Source organism: Lutra lutra, chromosome 16 (genome assembly GCF_902655055.1).
Source record: "Lutra lutra chromosome 16, mLutLut1.2, whole genome shotgun sequence".
Classification (NCBI taxonomy): domain Eukaryota; kingdom Metazoa; phylum Chordata; class Mammalia; order Carnivora; family Mustelidae; genus Lutra; species Lutra lutra.
The window spans coordinates 352898-375512 of NC_062293.1; the positions used below are offsets into that span (position 1 = coordinate 352898).

General features: G+C 53.1%; 2 protein-coding genes across 4 annotated transcripts in view; both read right to left on the bottom strand.

The window, feature by feature from the left end:
* Positions 1-13474, bottom strand: part of TBCD (tubulin folding cofactor D) — a 155390-nt gene extending 141916 nt beyond the window's left edge. For both annotated transcript variants that reach the window (XM_047709329.1, XM_047709328.1), the window contains exons 1-5: positions 13175-13474; positions 11898-11948; positions 5841-5938; positions 4660-4761; positions 3127-3273 (exon numbers count right to left, since the gene is read on the bottom strand). In XM_047709329.1, coding sequence (XP_047565285.1) covers positions 3127-3273; positions 4660-4761; positions 5841-5938; positions 11898-11948; positions 13175-13358 — 582 coding nt within the window. In that variant the 5' untranslated portion in view covers positions 13359-13474. The remainder of the gene's footprint in view (positions 1-3126; positions 3274-4659; positions 4762-5840; positions 5939-11897; positions 11949-13174) is intronic.
* A 1476-nt stretch (positions 13475-14950) lies between these two features.
* FN3K (fructosamine 3 kinase) lies at positions 14951-22302 on the bottom strand. Of its 2 annotated transcripts, none has more exons than XM_047708845.1 (6): positions 21940-22302; positions 19809-19892; positions 19532-19619; positions 19163-19245; positions 16233-16355; positions 14951-15387 (listed from the first exon to the last, which is right to left on the bottom strand). In XM_047708845.1, the coding sequence occupies exons 1-6, from the start codon at positions 22078-22080 to the stop codon at positions 15049-15051; spliced, it is 858 nt and encodes a 285-aa protein (XP_047564801.1). In that variant the 5' UTR covers positions 22081-22302; the 3' UTR covers positions 14951-15048. The 2 variants fall into 2 exon arrangements, with proteins under 2 accessions (XP_047564801.1, XP_047564799.1); XM_047708843.1 differs by having other exon boundaries at positions 19532-19623; positions 19741-19892; positions 21940-22293.
* Positions 22303-22615: the final 313 nt, after the last annotated feature.

A 22615-nucleotide genomic window follows, 5' to 3' on the forward strand; every position in this document is an offset into this window, starting at 1 on the left:
AGCTTTCCTTCAGAGGCCTGCCTTAGGAAGTTTCTAATCCTCATCTCAACTAACTCTTTTCCAAATGATACGTACACAAAAGATCTTTTCTCTGGGGGAAAATCAGATATCCAGTGCCAAACCCTTAGAAACATATAGTCCCTCACCTGGCAGTCCCACTTACAAGACAAAGACACAAAGGGTATGTAAAGGTGGTTTAACCCCATAGTACTTCTCACAGAACACAACCGGAAACAAACTAAATGTCCATCTACAAGACAATTTTTTTTAAAGATTGAGTTATTTATTTGAGAGAGAGAGAGCACGTGTGCACCCATGCGTGGTGAGGCGAGGGCAGAGGGAGAGAGCATCTCCAGCAGACAGCACAGAGCCCCGCATGGGCTGGACCCCACAACCCTGGTCACAACCTGGCCCGAAACCAAGAGTCAGACACTCACCAACTGTGCCATCCAGGTGTCCCAAGAGAATATTTCTAAAATTAGGGCTCAGCAGAGCCCCTTTTCCCTCATGGATTATGAGAAGCCACGTGCTCACTGACGTAGGAAGACTGCCAGGAAAGAGCAGCTCACGGAGCAGCAGGACGCCAAGGGCGCTGCACAGAGCGGGTGGCATGGAGTGTGGTGAGCAGCACAGGAGCAGCAGCCAAGCCGCCAGCTTCAGATCTGGACCTACCACTTCTGATAAAGTGACAGCTACGTTCCTTTTTCTTTTTCACTATTGCCCCCTCAGTAAAGTGAGGATAAAAACAGTTAACTGTCAGAGCACCTAGCTGGCTCAGTTGGTGAGACATGGTGGGGTTGTGGGTGCGAGCCCCACACTGGCTGTAGAGACTACTTGACTTTTTTTTTTAATTTTTCTTAATCATAAAAAAAAAAAAATCCTTAAGGGGCGCTGAGGTGGCTCCATCGGTTGGGCGTCCACTCTTGAGTGCAGCTCAGGTCATGATCTCAGGGGGCAGGAGCACTGAGTCTGGAGGCTGCTTCAGATTCTCTCTCCTTCTCCCCCACCAACTGACATGCACACGCACGCTCTAATAAATAAATCCTTAAAAAGATTTTAACTTAGGGGCACCTAGGTGGCTCAGTTGGTGAGCCACCTGCCTTCGGCTCAGGTCATGATCCTAGAGTCCCGGGATCGAGTCCCGCCTCAGGCTCCCTGCTCGGCAGGGAGTCTGCTTCTCCCACTGGCTTCTCTCCTCTCATGCTCTCTCTCTCTCTCTAATAAATAAATAAAATCTTTAAAAAAAAATTTTTTTTAACTTAAAAAAGGGGTGCCTGGGGGGCTCAGTCGGTGAGCACCTGCCTTCCGCTCAGGTCATGATCCCGAGGTCCTGGGATCGAGTCCTGAATTGGGCTCCCTGATCACCGGGGAGTCTGCTTCTCCCTCTGCACACCTGCCCCCACTCATGTACTCTTTCTCTTACTCTGTCTGAAATAAATAAAACCTTAAAAAAAAATTTATTTCGGGGTGCCTGGGTGGCTCAGTGGGTTAAGCCGCTGCCTTCGGCTCAGGTCATGATCCCAGGGTCCTGGGATCGAGCCCCACATCGGGCTCTCTGCTCAGCAGGGAGCCTGCTTCCCTCTCACTCTCTCTCCCTGCCTCTTCGCCTACTTGTGATCTCTCTCTATCAAATAAATAAATAAAATCTTTAAAAAAAAAAATTTATTTTTAGGGGCGCCTGGGTGGCTCAGTTGGTTAAGCGGCTGCCTTCGGCTCAGGTCATGATCCCAGCGTCTGGGGATCGAGTCCCACATCAGGCTCCTTGCTCAGCAGGGAGCCTGCTTCTCCCTCTGCCTCTGCCTGCCGCTCTGGCTGCCTGTGCTCGCTCTCGCTCTCGTGCTCTCTCTCTCTGACAAATAAATAAAATCTTTAAAAAAAAAATTTTATTTTAAAAGGAGTAAACTTTTAAGTGGGATTATGCAAGCCACCACACAAAAGATGATTAGAATAGTGTCCGGCACATAGCAGGTACTCAATGAATGCCTGACCGCTTGTGTGGACTCCTATGTAATCCCTCCTGTGTGGGCTAGACACAGCAACTGGCTTCTAACCAAGAGAATTTGGCAAGGGGTGGGACATCACTTCTGTAATTTGATGACACATTATCATGACTTCTGTCTCATTAGCAGACCCTGCCCCTTGCCGGCTTCAAGAGAACATGCTGCCACATAGAGGGGCCACATGGCAAGGAACGGCCAGCAAAGAACTAAAGCCCTTCGTCCAACACCCTCGAGGGTCTGGTTTCCGCCAACCGTCATGACAACGTGGAGGCAGACGCTGCTCAAGCCGAGCCTGGACTACAGCGAGGGAGACTGTGATCAGACTGCCCTGTGAAGTCACACCCAGATTCCTGACCCACGGAAACTGTGAGATGATGAATGTGTGCTGTATTAAACCACTCAAGTTTGGGGTAATGCAAATATTATACATATAGGCAAATTACTATATCACAAAAAGTTTCCAGAACTACACAAATATTATTATTTCTTGGCACCAGAATTTGAAGGACTTCAACTTAGTATCTTTCTTGCTTTGCTTTACTTTCTAATTTTTCTACACTGATCGTGTTTTATATAATGTTAAGAATTAAAAAACAAACTTAAAATGGACATTTTTCTTACAACTGCCCCCTGAAATCTCTTATGTCATTATTATGCTTAACAGAGTATTTGTACTACCTACAAAGAAAGGAGATTTGCTAAGTCATTCATCCTTTCTCCTACATGGATTATCACATTTTCTTTCTTTTTTTCTTTTTTTAAAGATTTGATTTATGTAATTTAAGAGAGAGAGAGAGATCACAAGTAGGCAGAGCGGCAGGCAGAGGGAGAGGTGGAAGCAGGCTCCCTGTTGAGCAGAGAGCCTGAGGTGGGTCTCCATCCCAGGACCTGAGATCATGACCTGAGCCGAAGGCAGAGGCTTAACCCACTGAGCCACCCAGGTGCCCAAATTATCACATTTTCAAAATAGGTCATGAAATGGAATTTTACCTCACTAAAAAAGCAGTAACAGCAGTTGAAGAAACACAAATGTCAAAAGCTTACCTAATTAAATGCTAATATAAGACAGCATGAGAATGAAAAAAATTGCTAATTAACAGCTAATGATTTGCATGGTCACATTTACCTTTGCTATCTGGAGAATACGGTCCGTTATGGACATTCGCATTTGTCCAGGTTGAGTCAGGAGGTTCCCGTCAAGGCGTGAAAAATCGAAAGGGATCAGGCAGGTCACGGAGAGCCACAGTAAAAGCATGTAGCGGGTCTCCCAAGTCTAAGAAGTTAAATCAAAGTAAAATGACTCTAGTGTAAAGGACAGAGGTAATCTGCCCCCTCACAGCCCTCCCTGCCCACTCAATGCCCACCACAGGCCCTTCAGAGGCTATCCACCTCAGAGCCTGGAGTGCAGACCATCGTGAGCCCTTCCCGTGTATCCACTGTAACCCACACACACCCTCTGTCATACAGACAGCTAGCAGCCTTATCACGTGAAAGAAACAGCAAAATGAAAAAAGAAAAAACATAACATATCAGTACAGCCAGTTCTCTTCGCTGGCACCCATCAGTATACAATCAGTATTTTGAGAAAGTGAGAAACAGATAAAAAGATGGAAAACACAAGACTTAAGAATAAAGAAAAATATTCTCAATGTCCAGTCAAAGAGGAATGCCCTTACTTTAGGTAGTCAACAAAACAAGACTCCCATTTGGCCCCAGAATCACCCATCGGGGACAAGAGAAGCAGAGGAGAGCCACGGAAATGATTCCCCACATCTCCACCTGCAAGTGCACATATCCACAAAGACGACTCACTGGTGGGGCAGCCATGACCTACGTCCCTCTGGACACACACTGTGCAAAAGACGGCTCCCGGAGCAACCTGACTCCTGAGAGAGCCTGATGACAAGGCTGGCCATCCGCGGGCATCCGGGAACGTGGAATTCAGGAGGCTTCCCACATACACTGAGAAGGGGGACTCCCTGTGTCTGGACTATTTGTACAAACCACGTCTCTTATGTCAAAACCGGCTTTCCTTTAGGGAGTCTGGAATCAGTCCATACTTGGCAGAGTACCCATGTGACCATCCCCCAAGAAAAATCCTGTGCACTGGTCTCTATGACCTCCCCCAGTGGACAACACTTCATATGCGTCATCACAACTCAGCTAGGGAGACTTACAAGTGCCCTGTGTGTCCTGACTGGGAGAAGACTCTGGAAGCTTGTTACTGGTTTCCTCCAAACTTCACCCCCTATGCCTTTTCCCTTTGCTGATTTTGCTACTAATGAGTCCCAGCCATAAAAACAACTACATGCAGAGTCCTACAGTGGTCCTAGAGAAAAATCAAAACTGGGGATGGTCCTGGAGACCCCAAAAATAGCTGTATTTCAATTTTTAGAAATCTGGAAGGTTATTATCACCACACCAAATGTAGGCATATTTTTTTCTTTATAAAGAGCATATTTTAAAGGGAAAAAACTTAAAGTAACATAATAACAGAAAAAGTCAAAAGAATAAAAGAGAAAGGGATACAAAACAGCACAAGATAAAATTAAAGGAAACAGGATGATAAAGCCACCAATCAGGAGTAGAACAAACAAGGTAAGAGAAAGAAGGAGGGACAAGGTTGGGAAAGAAAAGGAGGAGAAAAAAAGACACTCACTTCATGATCTCTAGGATTCTGATTTGTAAACATATCTAAAACAGGCTGTACGTCGGCTACTTCATGAGGAAATAAACGAAGAAATGTTTTATATCCTCGAACCTACCAAATTAAAAGACACTGAATTATTACATAATTAGAAAACAAAGAAAGTAGCAAAATTATCTTTTTCCCCTATCAACAAAGATCACCACCCATTCCACCCAAAGATCAGAAGAGAAATATGCCGTATCACAGTGACAGAACTTAAGAATACATAAGCTATCCTTGCTCCTTACATCATTTCATAAGTATGTTCTCTCCTAACTTCACACATATCATATGTGCATCATCAAAAATACAGATATGTTACAAAACAAAAAGGTTTTCCTTCTACCTTATTTATACAATCGCCCTCTGACACTCAGGAGGAAATAAGTCCTCAAAAACCTCAAAGGTCCCCAAATTCACTACAGCTTCCATAAACACAGCGGTACCACACCTTCAGGAGAGACCCTGCACTCAACCAACTGAGCCACAGGGAAGTATACACACGGGCAGCCCACCCGTGGGGTCTCTCACTAGCCAAGGACCTCACTTCACCACAAAGCAGGCCGCTACTATATTGCGCAGCCCCACAACACCTCCCCCCGCCGGCGCCGGAGATGGCGCTGAGTCACTCCTGTGATCCAAACTGCAGCTGGTTAAGTCTAAGGCCAGCACAGGGATGTCACCTGGGAGTCTCTAAGAATACAAAAATCAGGCCCCACCCCAGATCTGCTTACTCAGAATCTGCCTTGTTAACAAGATCCCCAGGAAATTCATCTGCACATTAAAGTTTGAAAAGCACTTCCATTTTCACCAAGCTTATCCACTTTTTCCTTATAAGAAACTCTTCTGAATCAGTCATCCATCTTTCTCCCTCTCCCTCCTCCCTTTTGCTCCCCTTCCTTTCTAGCTAGGTCCTACCTGATCTATTAAAATGCAAGATGCTAAATGTCTCAGGCGTGGTTTCAGCCAAAGGACCCACAGATCACTATCACTAACATCTGATCCCCAACATATGGTAAAAGAGAAAGAATGAAACCTACAACTTATGTGTGAGAACCATCTTTCCTGAAAAATATCATCTAGAAAGTAATTTCTGGACCGAGTATATAAGAAAGTGTTCTGTCAACTATGAAGTGCTATGTAAATGTTACCTTGGTGATGATGTAAAGAAATTTAAAAGCCAGATGTACAAGGTCAGCTGGAGATGTCTTATCTTGCACTAAATCCAACAACAAGTTCATCATCCATTCTAGGGAAAAACATATGTAAAAAATTTACTACAAAATTAAACGTTAATATGATATTAAAACAAAATGCCCCAAAAAGACTTTACTTATAAATTTAAAAGTGATTCAATATTATTCAAGTAACAATAGAACAAAAGAAGAAAAACATTTGAATCATAACAGTTTCTAAAAGAACAAAATTAACACAACATTCATCCTCATTTTTAAAATGCAGGAGAGGGGCACTTGGGTGGCTCAGTCAGGTAAGCGTCCAACTCCTGATTTCAGTTCAAGTCATGGTTTTGAGATCCAGCCCCACGTTGGGCTCCACACTGGAGCAGGAAGTCTGCTTAAGATTCTCTCTCCCCCTCTCCCACTGCCCCTCCCCCTACTACACACACACACACACACACACACACACACACACACACACGCATTCTCTCTCTCCCCCTAAAATGAAGTAAAATTAAATAAAATAAAATGCAGGAGAAATATCCTTATTTTTAAAAATTTTCTATCTTGGGAAGGCTGGGTGGCTCAGTTGGTCAAGTTTCTGCCTTTGGCTCAGGTCATGATCCCAAAGTTTTGGGATCAAGTCCTGCATCAGGTTCCTTGCTCAGTGCGGAGCCCGCTTCTCCTTCTACCTACAGCCCCCCCTCCACTGCTTGTGCTCACTCACTCGTGCTCTCTCTCTCTCTGGCAAATAAACAAATAAATAACATCTTTTAAAAAAATTATTCTATCTCAAACTAATATCTAATACCATGCTTCACAGAAGATACTTCCTACAATTACTATGATTTAGTGATAAGCACATTCTAACGAATGCAATAATGCAGTAAAAAAAGATTTCCACTTCTAGTTATAAAGGAATGACTTATATGGAATTGCTCTACCACCAAAAAGTAGAAAACTAGACAAATATATGACAAATATATTTTCAGACACTAGAACAACAGGCAGTGCAAGGTAACAAACCAAGTGAGGGAAAAAAACAACAACTGGGATCCACAGCCGCCCAGGCTATCTGCTGGGAGGTAATTTTTAGAACTCAATACAGGGAGGGGGACTCAAAGACAGCAGAGACCGAGGTTCAAGAAGGCTAAGTCAGCTGAAATCTTCAGGGCAGAGTAATGAAGAGGAAGGTACGGAGAGAATGAGCTCCAGAAGTCTACAGAGTCCCCTCCAATCTTTGGCTGAATATTCACAAGCATGGGAGTCCACAAGGCCAGGGAAGAACAACTGCCAAAAAGCACTGAGGCAAAGAGCTTCCAGCTGACATGGGGCTAACATTCAAATTCCATCAAGCCAGAGTAGAGTCCCTGTGGAGTACCCAGAGCAACCACTAGACACTCCAGAGAAGTCTTTCCCTAAAGTAGTAAGGGTAAATTAGAGAGAAATAGAGAAAAAGCAAGACCTGCCCTAATAAGACTTTAATAGGATCAAAAGCATACAAATGATTTACAATCAACTAAACTGCCTAACAAATTTGAGCACTCTTTAAGACAAAAAATTTAAAACCACCACCATCATAATAATCACAATGCCCATGATCCACTCAAAAATTACAGGACATGCGGCTGTCTAAAGTTACTGTGACTCCTAACGGGGAAAAATCAGTCAAAAGAAATTCCCCAAAGAAGATATAAACTTTAGAGCAAGTATCATAAATACTATAAATACTAAAACATGCTCAAAGATGGAAAAGAAAACATGAACAATGTGAGGCAAGAAACGAAGATACTAACACAAACAACTTCAAGAGCTGGAAAAAAGACCTGAAAGGAAAAAGTTACTTAATGAATTTAACAGCAGATTAGATACTGCAGAAGGAAGATCAGAGAACTTGAAGACACAGTAACTAAACTTCCACACTACAGGGGGAGGGAACTGAAACACGAGGCAGCCTCAGCGCTGTGCGCAGCGGTGTCAAGTGATCATCACGTGGGTGACTCAAGGGCACAGGACAGAAGCAAGGGCAGAGAAATATGTATAGAAATGGTAGCTAAAATTATTCTAAATGTGATGAAAACTATAAACCTATTAATCCAAAAGGTTCAGCAAAGTCCAAGCAGGATAAATGGGAAGAAAATGCATGTCATTATTAAACTGCTGAAAACCAGCAATAAAAATACCAAATGCCAGAGAAAAAGGCCCACATTACATGAAAGAATAAAGGGAAGAATAAAGACAGACTTCTTGTCAAAACCAATACAAGCCCAAGGCAGTAGGACCATACCTTTTAAATGGCTAAAAGAAAAAACTGTCACCCTAGACTTCTATAATCAGCAAAATTTCTCAAAAATGGAAATGAAACAAAATATCAAAAGCCGAAAGAATTCATCACCAGTAAACTGCACTTGAAAAATTCTTCAAGCAAAAAATAAATGAGACCAGATAGAAACTACAATCTACAGCAAAGAATAAAGGTGGAAATGGTAAATACATGAATATTAGACTTGGGGCACCTGGGTGGCTCAGTCATTTAAGCCTCCAGCTCTCGAGTTCTGCTTGGGTCGTGATCTCTAGGTCGTTAGATCAAGCCGTACGTCCAGCTCCAAGATCAGCATGAAGGCTGCTTGAGATTCTCTCTCCCTCTGCCTCTCCTGTTTTTTTTTTTTTTTAAAGATTTACTTGTTTATTTTTAGACAGCGTGCAAGAAAAGAGTCCAAGCAGGTGGGGCAGAGGGAGAGGGAGAGAGAGTCTCAAGTGGACCCCTTCTGAGCACGGAGCCCAACACCGGGCTTGACCTCACAACCCTGAGATCAGTACCTGAGTGGAAACTAAGAGTTGGTCCTTAACTGCACCACTCAGGTGCCCTTCAACAAAGATAACTTTGAACCTTTTAAGTAGGCTCCGTTCCCAGTGTGGAGCCCAACACGGGACCTGAACTACAACCCTGATATCAAGACCCGAGCTGAGATCAAGCGTTGGACACTTAACCGACTGAACCACCCAGGCGTCCCTGAACATTTTTTAAATAACTAAAATGGATAACCACAGATAAAGAGACCAAGCTAGCATTATTTACAAACTATGTATTTACTGCTTTGAAAACCCAAAAGAAACTGAAAAGCTAGTGAAGTATTTCATTGCATAACAAACTTTACACATTTACACCCCAGTGAAGAAGCCAGTCACAGAAGTCCACATACTGTCTGACTCCGTTGTGGGAAATGCTCAGAGGACACAGATCCAGAGACAGAAAGCAGATGGGTGGCTGGCAAGAGCTGGAGGCAAAGTGGGGGCGACTGCTGATGGGTACGGGCTCCTGGGGGGAGGAAATGCTCAGGAATTCGTGCTAATGGCCGCACAGCTCTGACACGCTAAAAACCAATGAAGTTAACACATGAAAGGGTGAGCTCTATGGCATGGAAGCTACACTTCACCACAGAGCACAAGCAGCTTCCATCCCAGAGCAAAACTCTGAACGGACCACTTAGGGTAAGGGAAGCGTTCCCCGGGGGGACGTGAGCACCCCCTTCTGCCATCTGGAACATCCTCAACGTGGTGGAAATTCAACCAACTCACCTGCTCCCAGAGGAGATCTGCCCATCCACTCGCCACACTGCCTGACAGAATCCTCTCAGGAGAGGTTTAGCTGGAAACACTCCGACTTGGAAAACAGAAGCGGCGGAGCCCTCATCTACATCCATTTGGTCTTAAATATGGACAGAACCATAACATGAAAAGATCAAGTTACACAGAAAAGCTGATGGGAAGAGCAGACAACACCCAGAGCTGGACCAAGAGGTTCAGAAAGACGGCACAGCCACCCGCGAGAACAGAGACCAGAAAAGCAGACTACTCCGTGCTTACCTCAGGAACCCTCTCCACCCCACAAGATGCGTCAAACAGAAACGAAGGATACAAATCCACAAATCCACAAAGAAGCGGAAACGACAGCCCAGAGGTATCAGCTGTGACTTGGAAACTGGACAGCGGCAGGGAAAGCCATGGTAACTGGAGCCGCCCAGCAAGAAGTCAGAGCCGCGGGGCCAGGAACAGCCCAGGGCAGGACACAGGGAGGGCTGAAAACAGAAGGAGAGCTCTGGGGTCTCCAGGCCACAGCCCCTTCTAGGCAAAAGACCAGAGGTTTAGCTCTCGAGAGTGGTGAACACCATAGCCATTAGCCACACCTGGAATTTTTTTTATTTAAGCCAAATAAAGTTTTAAATTCAGCTCTTCACTCTTATTAGCCATATTCAAGTGCTCAGCAATCCCATGTGGCTAGTGGTGACCTTACCAGACAGCACAGATCTAGAACATTCCATCACCACACAAAGCTCTACTGCAGAGGTGCTCTGGAGAGAGTAGGTGTGAGAGGAAGCCAGGACACAGCTGACAAAGGCCACGCAGTCAGCGCCCGACTCAACAAGGAGTAGGCATTCCAGACTAGGAGGCCACAGTGGGGCCCTCCCCAACAGGGCGCCAGCAGCCAGCCATGTGCTCCCAGGTAGGAACATCCACCCAGAAGACAACTTTGAAAAATACCAAACCAAGGACAAGAGCACTTTCATAGTAAAAACAAGGGGCAAAATAAATGCAAGAACATCTTCCACAAGCAAAACAAAGGACCACTCCTGGAAACTTAACATCCAACTCACAGGGACAGAGAAAGCAGAAGCAGAGAAATGACCAATAACACACCAGAAGTCCCCTGTGCCGAAGGATGCAAGTCTTCAGGCTAAAATTGTAAAGTTAATGCCCAGCATAAGAGGAAAAGCCCAGAGCAAGTCACACTCTTATAGGACATCAGCTTCTAGAAACTTCCAGTAGCAAAGAGGTCTCCTGAAAAAGAAACTTGGACTTGGTAACAGGGAATAAGGGAACCATGCCTTCCATCTTCAACCAGACAAGCTATCAACCAAGTATGAAAAAGTATTTACTCTGCCTGAGACAGGTGAGAATTCAGAAACCTTACCTTCTACAAAACCTGGCTACCTGAGGAAGGAAAAAAGAGCACACGCCGCACCGCCCACTTTTTAAAAGGCACATACATACATGGATGCTAAAACCTAACCCCTAGACATGGTAACATGCCTGGAGTTTCAAGGGCCCTGTGGGGCAGGCAGTGCTAATAATCCCCATTTTTCCGATGAGGAAACCAGGGCCAGAGCAGCTGAGTGGTGGCGCTGGGATGCAAATCCAGGCAGCCTGGCCTGGGGCTCCTGCACCCAACCCCCACCCTGTGCTGCCTTTCAATTTAAGTTACTATTGCTACCTTCCTCCTTCCTAAGTTCGCTGCCTGGAGTGTTACTTTTGCAGACAGAAAAAAGAAAAAAAATATCAGTTATCAGTATGAAATGGCTCAAAAATAAACAACGAGAAACTAAAGAAACAAAAAAAAGCCACTCCCCTAAACTAAGTTAAGGAAACCTGAGCCTCAAGGTCTCCATCTACAGAACAGAGCCGACCACAGATCACGCATTTACACAGCATCCTCAGGTGCTGGGAGGAGTAAATGGTGACCCCATAAAGCACTCGATTTTAACAAAATGTGCCTTAAAAACAGATTAAAATACACACGATGTGGGTGCCTGGGTGGCTCAGTGGGTTGAGCCGCTGCCTTCCGCTCAGGTCATGATCTCAGGGTCGGGGATCGAGCCCCACATCGGGCTCTCTGCTCAGCAAGGAGCCTGCTTCCTCCTCTCTCTCTGCCTGTCTCTCTGCCTAGTTGTGATCTCTGCCTGTCAAATAAATAAATTCTTTAAAAAAAAAAATACACACGATGAGCAAAAAAGAGGCTCTTAAGTAACAGCAAGGAAGAAAGACGCTCCAAGACATCTGCCCACAGCCCAGAGCGACACTGCGAACACCCCAGTCCGCTAGCATTAATTAGTCCTGCTCGCCAGCAAGGTCAGGCCACTTCATCCTGACGCCCTCTGCTGGCACGCGCGCGCACACACACACACACACACCCAGCACCACACACCAAGGCCTTTGTGATCCTCCTGATCCATCATCAGCCTCTGTTCTTACCAAGGTGTGGGTCCAAGAGATGAGGCTGCTCCTGGTATGTGTCCATGATTACTGAAAAGAAAGACAAGGGAACTGACATCGCCCCGCCCGCAGGCACACAAGCCCCAGGAACCCTCAATCCCCCCGCCCCCAGCGAACTGCTATGGTGCTGCTCTTCAGAGCACGGGTCACCTGGGCAGCCCCCACCGCCGCCGCTGCTGGCCCCCAGCCCTCCACTTGCTCGGCACACCTTCCTCTCCCACCGCCTGTCAATCCTCCCACCCCCTTCCTCCTCCCTCGCAGGGCACACTAAGCACCGTGCCCTCCGCGGGCCCAGCCCCCCGGAGCACACGCTCCTCCATCCCAGGCAGCCTGGTTTCCACCCCTTCCAGCAGCCGGCGGGGCTCCGTTCAGATCCGGGGGCCACGCCGCCTGCGGCAGGTGTCCCGGGCCACACACAGCCACACCTGCCAGCTTCCCGGGAACAGGAAGCCGGGCTCTCCCCGGAGACGCCCCTCACCCCACAACAGTTCTGTGCACAGAACACAGGCTTGCCACCCCCCGTCCACAACCAAGGGAACAGACTCCGAAGGGCAACGAAGCTCCGGGCCCAAGGGGCGAGTGCGGATCACCCCTGCGGTGTGTCTGCAAAGCCCGCGCCGCGTCCAGCCAGCCGCCACCGTGCCCGTCCCTGAAGTCAGAGGGTCGGCCCCGCAAACCCGGGAAGTCAAAACTCGGCGGAAATTTCCTCAGCAGAAGGGCCCGCGAAGACGGCTTTACCGAGTCACAACACGCTTCCGCTCCCACCCTGGGATCCCGGGAGTCGCCGTCTCATCCGTCATCAGAGACGAGTGCCCAGGGCGCCGCCCGCCGCTGGCTCTCCGGGGCTGGACACCAGGAACCTGTCCTGCGCGCTCCCCGCCGGACTCCGCGGGGCGCAGGCCGAAGGGGGCCGTCCCCGGACCGCAGGGCCATCTGCTCCCCCGCCCTCCCGCGCCTTTGTCTGCGGCACGCGGGTGCGCGGCGGCTCCTCCTCTCGCCGCCGCCCGGTCCGCACAGCCGTCTCCGCGGGCACTCCGAGGACTCCGGGCCGCCCCGCAGAGGTCCACACCGGGGCCCTCACGCCCAGCCCTCCACACTCCTCCTCCAACGGCAGGCGGAGAGGGAGCGCCCGCCGCCCCGCCGCCCCGCCGCCCCGCCGCCCCCGCGAGCGCACGGCTCCCACAGGTGCGCGCCAGGTGCGAGCTGCAGCCAGACAGCGCGCACACACGGCAACCGGGCCGGGGCCCCGCGCGCACCTCGGAACCGCTCCAGGGCGCCCTCCTGGGCCGCCCGGTCGCCGAGCACCGCCCGCAGGCGGCCGAGCAGCGCGCGGGTCTCCGCGCTCTCGCCGAACGCCTCCAGGGCGCCGCCGTGGGCCAGCGCCTCCTCCTCCGCCCCGTCCTCCGGCGCGCCCGCGGCCGGCTCCTCGCCCAGGGCCATCCTTGGCGTCCCGGACTGCTCCCGTGGGCTCGAAGCCCGGCTACGCGCAAGCACGGGATGGGAAACGCGGGCGGTTGCCGGCTGAGGGACGACGGCTACCGACGCTGGCCCCGCCCCACGACCTCCGACCTCGCGCCTCGGACCCGCTACGGAGCGCGCCGGCCGCCAAAAGAGCGAGCACAGAGGCGGGGCCGAGCCCCCGAAGGGCGGGGCCCGGGTAAAAGGAGAAGATAATGCGAAGACGGCGGCGCGGGCTGGGGGCGGGGCTCACCAGCCGGCGGGGTGAGGCTCTGAGCTCATGGACGGAGCCCAGGACGGGTGTGGAACTGAGCCCGTGAAGGACGGGGCGGGGGTCTGAGCTCGTGGGTGAGGTGGGCGGGGACAGAGCCTGAGGGCGGGAGAGGGGGAGGGACGGAGTCTGTTGCGGGGGTTGGGGCAGTGTCTGAGCCTGGGGGTGGGGTCTGAGCTCTGGGCGGGGGCCTGTGAGTGGGTCTTAGTTGGGGAGGGGTCTGAGCCTGTTGTGGGGGACGGGTCTGAGCCCCGGGTCGGTGGGCTGAGGGGGGAAGTGGCCCGCGCTGGGAGCGGAGTCGCAGCCAGAGTCGCAGGAGACCCACACCCCCGCCGGTCTACCCCCGCCTCCCCGCACACGCGAGCTGCTTCGCCAGGAGAGAGACCCAGGCCCTGAGCACCGCCCCCCACACCCCGCCCCCTACCCCACCCCTACACCTCTGCCCCCCTACCCCCCCACACGCAGGAGCTGCTGCACCGGTGGCACCTTCACAACATGGGTTCTGAGACAATGGCAGTTTCTGGTTTGAAAGGCCCAATGTCTGGAAGGATGCGTCTGGGGTGTTCGTTCTTTCTAGAAGTCAACAGGCTCACCCGTCCCGGTGGGACCAGCCTCCTGACGGGAGGCCCGCTGGATAGTCACACCCTCAGAAAAGAGAGAGTTGGGCACCTCTACCCCGCGAAACTGGAAATTTTGCAAGAAGTAGTAAAGGCGTGGCCACGTCTTCAGGGACGCAGTGTGGACGGCCAGAGCCCCATAGACCCCGCCCCAATGCCACCTGCTCCAGCCCCCCTTCAAGGATGTCAGCCCTGATATCCCCAACCAACCGGCCAAACCGGCCACCTGAGCGCAGTGGACACCCCTGACACCCCAGTGGGCACACCCCACTACCCGAGATTCTCCCCCCACCCTCACCCTCTTGTCATCCAGCCACCAACACACCAGGTGAAGAACGGGGTGCTGAGCACACGGTTGGTAGCCGCAGCCCGGATATTGAGGACCTCTGCTCTGCAAGGGCGGACTCACAGATCCATTCAGCCCCAGAGAGGTGGCTCCAGAGGTGAGACCCATCTCCTGGTCCCCAATTCTGTCTGACCCCGAGTCCACAGGGATGCGTGACCCCAACTTCCTCCTACACAAATCCCAGAGCTGTGTGATTTCTGCAATAGTTACCATGAAAATATCCGAATTCCCCCAGATCACCGTACGTAATGAGCCTGTTGGGAACCTGTCAGGTGCCCTGGGGCCCCTGTCCATTAGCCCAACTGCAAGGAGGGTAGAGGCACAGACAACTCACACCGTGGTCCCTGAACCCCTGACTTTATTAGTCCCCGAAGCCATCTCTGGTGCTGCCACCCTCCCTCATCTGCAAAGCAAGGCGACAGGGGTACAGGTTGGGGACTACTGCAGAAGCTTCCGCATGGTGCCCAGGGACGGGCTCCTGTACCCCTGCCCAAAGTGGTTCCAGTGGTTTAGGTAGTTAAAGAGCTGGTACAGCAGCAGCCGCTTGTCGAACCCCGGAGCCTTGGGGATCTTCCGGTGGTAGGCCGTGAAGAAGGACCTGGGAAACCCCCCAAACATCAAAGCAATTGCCAGTTCAAACTCAGAATGTCCATAGAAGGAAGCTGGGTCATAAACAATGGGCCCCGAGTCATCCTCAGCCACATTTCCAGACCAGAGATCTCCATGAAGAAGGGCAGGGACGATCTCTAGACCATGAAACAGATCTGGGATCTTCACCTAAGAAAAATAATGATTGCACACAGAGTTACCACGGGACTATGAGCCACGGCTGCCTCATCCAATACTTGGAAATAAGGCAAAGATGACCTCATGTTTCTTCAGGGTCCAACCACAGCCTGGTCTGGGAAGCCCAGGAATGAGGATCCCTGAGTCCAGCAGAACGCCTTATCTTACTCTTACAAATTTAGGTCTGGGCGCTCCACAGCCCTAATGATGTCCACTCAATAGAGACCTCAGGGGATGTGGCCCAACAGGTCACCAGCCGAATAACCTGAGTGGAGGGGTTTTCAGACACCTCAGCAACCTTTCTCTACTGCCCCTTCACTTCTCAGCACACCCGGGTCGACTCCTCCTAGTAATACGGGCTACTTCATTAGTAAGTCAAATAAAATGTCCCGCTGCATGTTCACCCTGGATTGGCATGAAAATTCTGTTCTTCACATTCAGAGAGTTACATTCTCAAACTAGTCACTCCAGGGCATCTGCTGCCCACATCTCTTAAGAGGTGAGACATTCCTGCTTTGAGAAAGAACAGGGTAAGAGTAGGTAAGAAAGCAATAGTAAACGCCACTGTTTATGAGCCAAGCTCCTGCGTGTCACATGAGCAAAGCCTGAGGCTAAGTGCTTGGTGACCGAGCCCATGAGACTTGCACTCAGGGGCCAAGTATGTCCTCGGGTACCATCCCCTTCCCAGGTTCCCCATCAGGCCAATAGTCAGGCACTGATGTGTCCACACTTGACCAGCTCTGCTCCCGGGCTCCACTCTACCAGAGGACCCCACACAAATGCGATGGGCTCAGAAAAGGACAGCCTCTGTCCCCAAGAGTAACATCTGCACCCACCTGTAGCTGTGACCAGAGTTCTCGTGCCTCTCGGTCAGCATAGTCCTTTTCGATGAGGTCCAACTGCGCCTGGAGACGGTGCCGAGCAAAGAAGGTGGGCCAGTCCTCCTGCCACTCGTTCACCTGGACGATGAGATGGGGCTGGGCTGCAGCTCTGCAAGGCGACTGCCCACACCCAGGCACAACCACGAACAGACACAGCAAACACTACAGCTTGTCGACAGAGGAGATAGGATGGAGACATTAAAACTACTCACTCCAAAAGAGTGCAGAGAAACAGGAAAAAGGGAAACAAAGAACAGATAGGACACCTAGAAAACAAAGACCAAGACAGATTCGCCCTAACCATATCAATAAGCGAATTACACGCAAGGGGTCTAAGTACCCCAGTTAAAAGACTAATTCCAAGCTGTGTACGAGACATGCCCTTTACATATAATGTCAGAAATAGGTTAAAGGGATAGAAAAGATACGCCATGCTAGCACTGGTCAAAAGAGAACTGGAACGGCCGTACTAGTGTCAGACAGTAGATTTCAGAGATGAGAAGAACATAAAAATAAGGAAAGTCAGGGGTGCCTGGGTGGCTCAGTGGGTTAAGCCTCTGCCTTCAGCTCGGGTCATGATCCCAGGGTCCTGGGATCGAGTCCCACATCAGGCTCTCTGCTCGGCGGGGCACCTGCTTCCCCCTCTCTCTCTCTGCCTGCCTCTCTGTCTGCTTGTGATCTCTCTCTCTCTCTCTGTCAAATAAATAAAATCTTTGAAAAAAAAATTGAAAGCAGGCAGGGAGGTCCTTTCCCCAAACAGCCTGAGGCATATGGGATGGCAGCTCCTCCCTCCCCATCTGTCTGCACAGGCCCCCTCTCCCTGTCCAAGGCTCCATCTCCCTTCTGGATGGCCAGGGTATAAAAGACACAAACTGAGTATCAGGAGCTGGACACCAGCATTGGCCAGCCTGGTCCCTCCTCCTGGACAGAGGGACTGTGATCCCCTCACCCAGAAAGGGCAGGACTTTGGCCTGAGCTGCCAAAGGCAGGGCCACCTGAGGGCACCGCTGGTGGGAGCCAGCCTTCACCTTGACAGAGGGGCAAGGCAGTGAGGGGGTTGGGCCCACACTCTGAAGCCAGGCTGTGGGTCAAATCCTGCCCCCCCACTCGCTAGCTGCATGGCTTCCCTGTCCCGCTTAGCTTCTCGGTGCTTCTGTTTTCTCATCTATAAAAAGAGTCAAATGACAACACCCACCTCCTAAGGTTGCTACGGCAACTGGGGGACTGGTGTTGGATAAAGCACTTAGAGATGTGCCCAGGGAGTGGCGTGCACGAAATGCCAGTGGTCCCAAGGGGGCTGAGCACACAGCTGTCTGAGAAGCCCGCTGCCACCGTGCAGGGTTGCCCCACCAATGGCTGCAGGCCCCGAAGGCCCATGCATCCCTCCCAAGGAGCAGGACCCTCCTGGAACTTCTGGGCTAGTCCAGGCACTCCATGCAGGACCATCTGTCCTAGCTTAAGGTGGACTAAGTGTCCACCCAGGTCCCTCACCCCTTTCTGGCCAGCTGAAGCTGAGCTAAATAGGTTCATTGGTTCTGGAGTCTAAAGGGGCACATGAGGGCAATTTGGGTCCCTAATGGACCAGCCCCATTTTCACCAACTTCACAGATTGGGATTTTGTGTGTGATTTCATTCCTTGGTTCTTGAAAAGTCACTGTGCAAGATCAAGTGGGGCTTTGGGGACCCCACAGGTCTTAACATCTGAAGCAGGACACAAATCCCATCCAGCCACTCTGGCCCCAGCTCCAGGCAGACGTGTAACCTGGGGGAGCTGGCTTCAGCAGAGGCTTATGGAGCCCTAACAAATCTGGAAAAGCACTGTGTGGACAGAGCCTGAGGGAACCCGGATGCGAGGCCGCCCGTGCGCCAGGGGACCCCAGATGCAAGAGCTGTGCAGTGGCTGAGAGCCCTAAGTCTGGCTCAGGCCTCATAAGGATGTCACCCCAAGGACCACCCGCCTTGGAGACTTGCCCTCTGCCCACACAGGAGACAGGGAGGGACCAAAGGCTAACTAGTACAGGCTTCCTTGTACACGAAATGCCTAGAATGGGCAAATCCATAGAGACGGGAAGAGGTGACCTGTTACCAGGGCCGGAGGCAGGGGACTGGGGAGTGACTGCTAACTGGTAAATGCTTTCTCCTGGGGGTGAGGAAGATGTGCAGTAATCAGACAGTGGCGATGGCTGCACAACTCGGGGATATACTAAAAACCACAGAATTGTACGCGTTTCTCTGGGTTTTTTGTTTGTTTTTTTTTTTCAAGTAGGCTGCATGCCCAGTGTGGAACCCAATACAGGACATGAACTCGTGACCCTGAGATCAAGACCTGAGCTGAGATCAAGAGTCAGATGGTGGGCGCCTGGGTGGCTCAGTGGGTTAAGCCACTGCCTTCGGCTCGGGTCATGATCTCGGGGTCGTGGGATCGAGTCCCGCATCAGGCTCTCTGCTCAGCAGGGAGCCTGCTTCCCTCTCTCTCTCTGCCTGACTCTCTGCCTGCTTGTGATCTCTCTCTGTCAAATAAATAAATAAAATCTTTAAAAAAAAAAAAAAAGAGTCAGATGGTTAACCTACTGAGCTGCCCAGACGTCCCCATACACTTTGAAATAACGGAGTTTGTGTCACGAGAACTACAGCGTCCCCGAGTGGGGAACCAGGACCTGATCCCTGACTGGAGCGCTGCCTCACCCCTGCCTACTTCAGTCCCGACATTCAGCACACCACCTCCTGCGGTGAGGTCTCTGCTTGGATGCTTCCTCCTCCCCCCACAGCTCGCCCCCTCCTCAGAGCCCAGCCCGGCTAACTTCCACCTCTGCCCTCCCATCCCAGGTATCCGGGCTCACACTTCCTCCTGGAAGTGCAGGTGCGCAGAGGACACCGGCACTCACCTGCGGGATGAAGCCGCAGCAGGTCACCCTGTGGAAGCCAAACTTGGTCACGTGCCGGGGCTCGGCTCCCTCAGCCCTGCGGCCTGTGGGCAGAAAGAACCGCTGTCCTTCCCTTCGGTGCCAGAGCGCAGCAGACACCCGGGCGGCCGCAGTCCCCGACCGACCCCTGCCCGCACCCCGGCCCAAAGTGCTGGCCAGGAGCGCATCCAGAGCTAGTCCGACGACCCAACTGCGGGCGCCCCCAGCCTTCTCCCCTGCACAGCGGCACCGCAGGCGACGGGTGCTGCTCAGCCCCGGAAAACTCAGAGCGCGGCCCCCCGCGGGCACACCAGGATGGGGGCAAGGGCGCACAGAAGCGCACGAACGTACCCACTGTGCTCTCCTCCTCCTTCGACTTCTCCCCAAGCTTCTGGTTGTGAAGGTGCAGGTCCGCCAGCTGCTCCCCCAGTCTGGCCGCCTGACTGAGTTAAGAGGCGAGGCCATGGCTTCACGCAGGGAATTCCGAGCCAGTGGGGCCTGAAACACTCCTCTCCGCCCCCCTCCCTCTGCCCCTCCTCCCTCCCCCCAGACTCCCGCACCTGCTCAAGCCCCTCATCTTCAGATGCTCCATCACAAAGGCAGCCCCACCTCCAGGCAGGTCAATCACCTTGATGGGCCGAGGCACCCGCACCAGGCCTGTGCTCTGGAGGGCTTCCAGGCTTGCCATCTCACCCTCGAACATCTGCCGGGCCTGCGTCCCAAAGAGGCACCGTGAGTCCAGCAGGGGCCTCTGCCGCCCTGGACAGGAGCCGCCTCGCAGGATCCCAAGCACCCGGGACCTTCAGCTACGGAAAACTAGCTGGAGAGCAAGACATCAGCTCCTCAGAGAGTGGGGTGCAAAGTGGCCCCTTTTCCTATAGGAAGGGGCTGCAGGATGAGGCTGTGCCTGGGGCCTGGGGTGGGCAGGACGCTGATGCCCCCGCCCTGAGTGCTTCCTCTGAGAGGAGGGAAGCCCAGGGCAGAAGAGGTGCTGGAGGTGCTGGGTATACGGTGGGGTGCGGGGAGCCCATGGAAGTGTCGAGTGTGCTTGGGGGTACAGTGGGGTCCTGCAGGATACTGCTGGGGCCACAGGTACCATGGGGTGCAATGAAGGTGGTGAGGTACCTCAGGGGGCTGTGGGAGTCCTGGGGGTATGCTGGGGTGCTGTGGAGGTTCTGGGTGGTGCCATGGGGGGCTGTGGGAGGGCCGGGTGTGCCAGGGAGTACAGTGGGGTGCCTCAGAGTGTGGGTTAGTGGAGGGTCTGGAGCTGGACCTGGTCCCCTTCCAGGTTACCTGCCCACCTCACAGCCTCAGGCAATCCCAGCAGGGCAGGAGCACCACAGGGGGGCCTGAGGCCACATCTCTGAGTGACTGGGACACACACTGGGGGCAAGGGAAGGCAGGGCAGGAAGGTCAGCAGGGCCTGGCTCGGGTCCAGGGCCTGTCCCCAGAGATAAGCAGGCAGCAGGGCCTGGGGGGTGGGAAGGAGCCTCACACCCCACCAAGGGAGAAGAGGGAACAGCCTCTGCTGGGACGCAGGAGCTGTCCCATTTCTGAAACATTTCCCACAAATACCCCGATTTTAGAGCAGGCGAACTCTCACCCCATATACCCTATATTCACTATTAGTTGGTTAGAAGTGTGCTTATTAATGTAAACACTTCTGGCTAAAGAATTATTTCTCATGAGGCCAAAGTACTATGTCCACACGGGCAGAGAATCCCACCCTTTACTTCAGAGTACTCAAGGGTAAACTGAGGTGAGGCGTCCTCCACACCGCCAGCCCACACCTGGGATTCTGAAGGAAGGGGTGGCTGGTGTCAGGGAACATCCCACAGTCCCCAGCGATCCCAGCGGCGCTCCCAGGGCAAGCGAACCCCCAAACATACAGGAGCAGAGAACACCTGGGCTCCAGACCGCCTGTGTCCTGAGTCCCTCCCCTGCCATCTGCTCACCTACTGTGTGCCAGCACCCAGGCTTTCAGGGGCAGATGGTGGATCCCGGCCTGGGGGAGCACTCAGTGAGGAGGGTTCTACAGCCTGCCTGGACCCTGAACCCGAAGTGCTTCCCAGGAGGGGGGCTTATTTGGAGAGCTCTCGGTTCTGAAAGGAAGTTCCCTGACGGTTCCCTGGACCAGGCCCAACCCCTCATCCACAGGTGGGCAGTGCTGCAGGGGGATAGGGCGGAGCCTCTCTGCAAGTCCTTCAGCCCGTAGCCAGCACCCCCAACTCCTGCTCAGGCCCTGGCTCACGGGTCACGGGGGACCTTGCGGAGTCACCCTCAGCACCCGGGGTGCGCTTGCCCAGGCTAACCTCCTCCGTTCGGAAAGTGTATTTAACAGCAAACGCTAAGCAGGCATTACCCAGCTCCAAACACGAGCACAGGCCGGGACTCGGGGGGGACTGGGTCGGGCCCTCGCGCTCCCTCACCGAGCCTGGCCTCCAGGTGCCTCTCCCGCCTGGTGAGACGGACCCACGCGCTGTGGAAGGGGGAGCCGAGAGCCGGCCCGGGGAGAAGCAGACGCAGCCCGGGACTCCAGGACGCCAAGCCTCGCGTCCCCCACGCTCGGTGGGCAGAGACATGACAGCGAACGCGGGTTATGAACCCGCTGACGAAGCCCCGCGTCCTTGGAAAATGCTGGAGCCCCGCGGCCCCGCAGGTGCCGGCTCCCGGCAGGACCGCCCCCCGCCCCCCGCGCCCCGCGCCCGCCCTCCCCTCTCCAGCCTCCGGCTCAGGCCGCGGGGGTGTCGTGGCCGCACCTGCGTCCGGCGGTTGACCTTGACGAACACCGGGCCCGCGTCCGTGTCATAGGCGCGCCCCTCGCTGATGCAGCCGGCGCCGGGGCTCCCGAAGGCCCGCAGGCTCGCGGTGCGCAGCTCGGCGCGCAGCAGCTGCTCCATCGCGGCTGCGGGCAGGGCGCGGGGAGGGGCCGGAGGGCGCAGACGCGGGCCGGGGCGGAGCCGCCGCTGCAGAGGCCGCTGTCCGCGGGGGCGGCGCCGGAGCTGCGCGGCCTGCGGGCTCCGCGCGGTCCTCCGCGGCGTCCGGTCCCCGTGCTCCCCGCCCCCTCGCGCCGTGGGGGAACCGAGCCGGCCGGAGGCCGAGGGCCGGCGGGGCCTTTCCGTGGAGCCTGGAGTGGGGGCGGCGCCCCCCGCCTGTGTCCGCTCCGGGCGCCCGACAACCCTCCGTGGGGCCCACCCACGGGGCGCCCTGCCAGCACCTCCCACCAGAGGCTGCACGAACCATTGCTGGACGTCGGCCCAGCCCCAGCGGGACGCAGGACACAGTTCAGGGTAGGGTCTGCTGTCCCTGGGACACGGGTCACAGGCCCAGCTAGGTCTCGCACTGTCGGGACATGGCTGGGGGTCCTGACCACATCCCCTGGCCCAGACTCTGTCCAGTGAACCCGTCGCCGGTGCTGGGCTTGTTCATCCGGGC

Coding starts and splice junctions, on each gene's coding strand:
- FN3K (XM_047708843.1), bottom strand. CDS start 22,080: ATGGAGCAGCTGCTGCGCGCCGAGCTGCGCACCGCGAGCCTGCGGGCC. Junction 19,893..21,939: donor AGGTCAACCGCCGGACGCAG/GTGCGGCCACGA, acceptor TTTGGGACGCAG/GCCCGGCAGATGTTCGAGGG. Junction 15,388..16,232: donor AACTCTGGTCACAGCTACAG/GTGGGTGCAGAT, acceptor TATTTTTCTTAG/GTGAAGATCCCAGATCTGTT.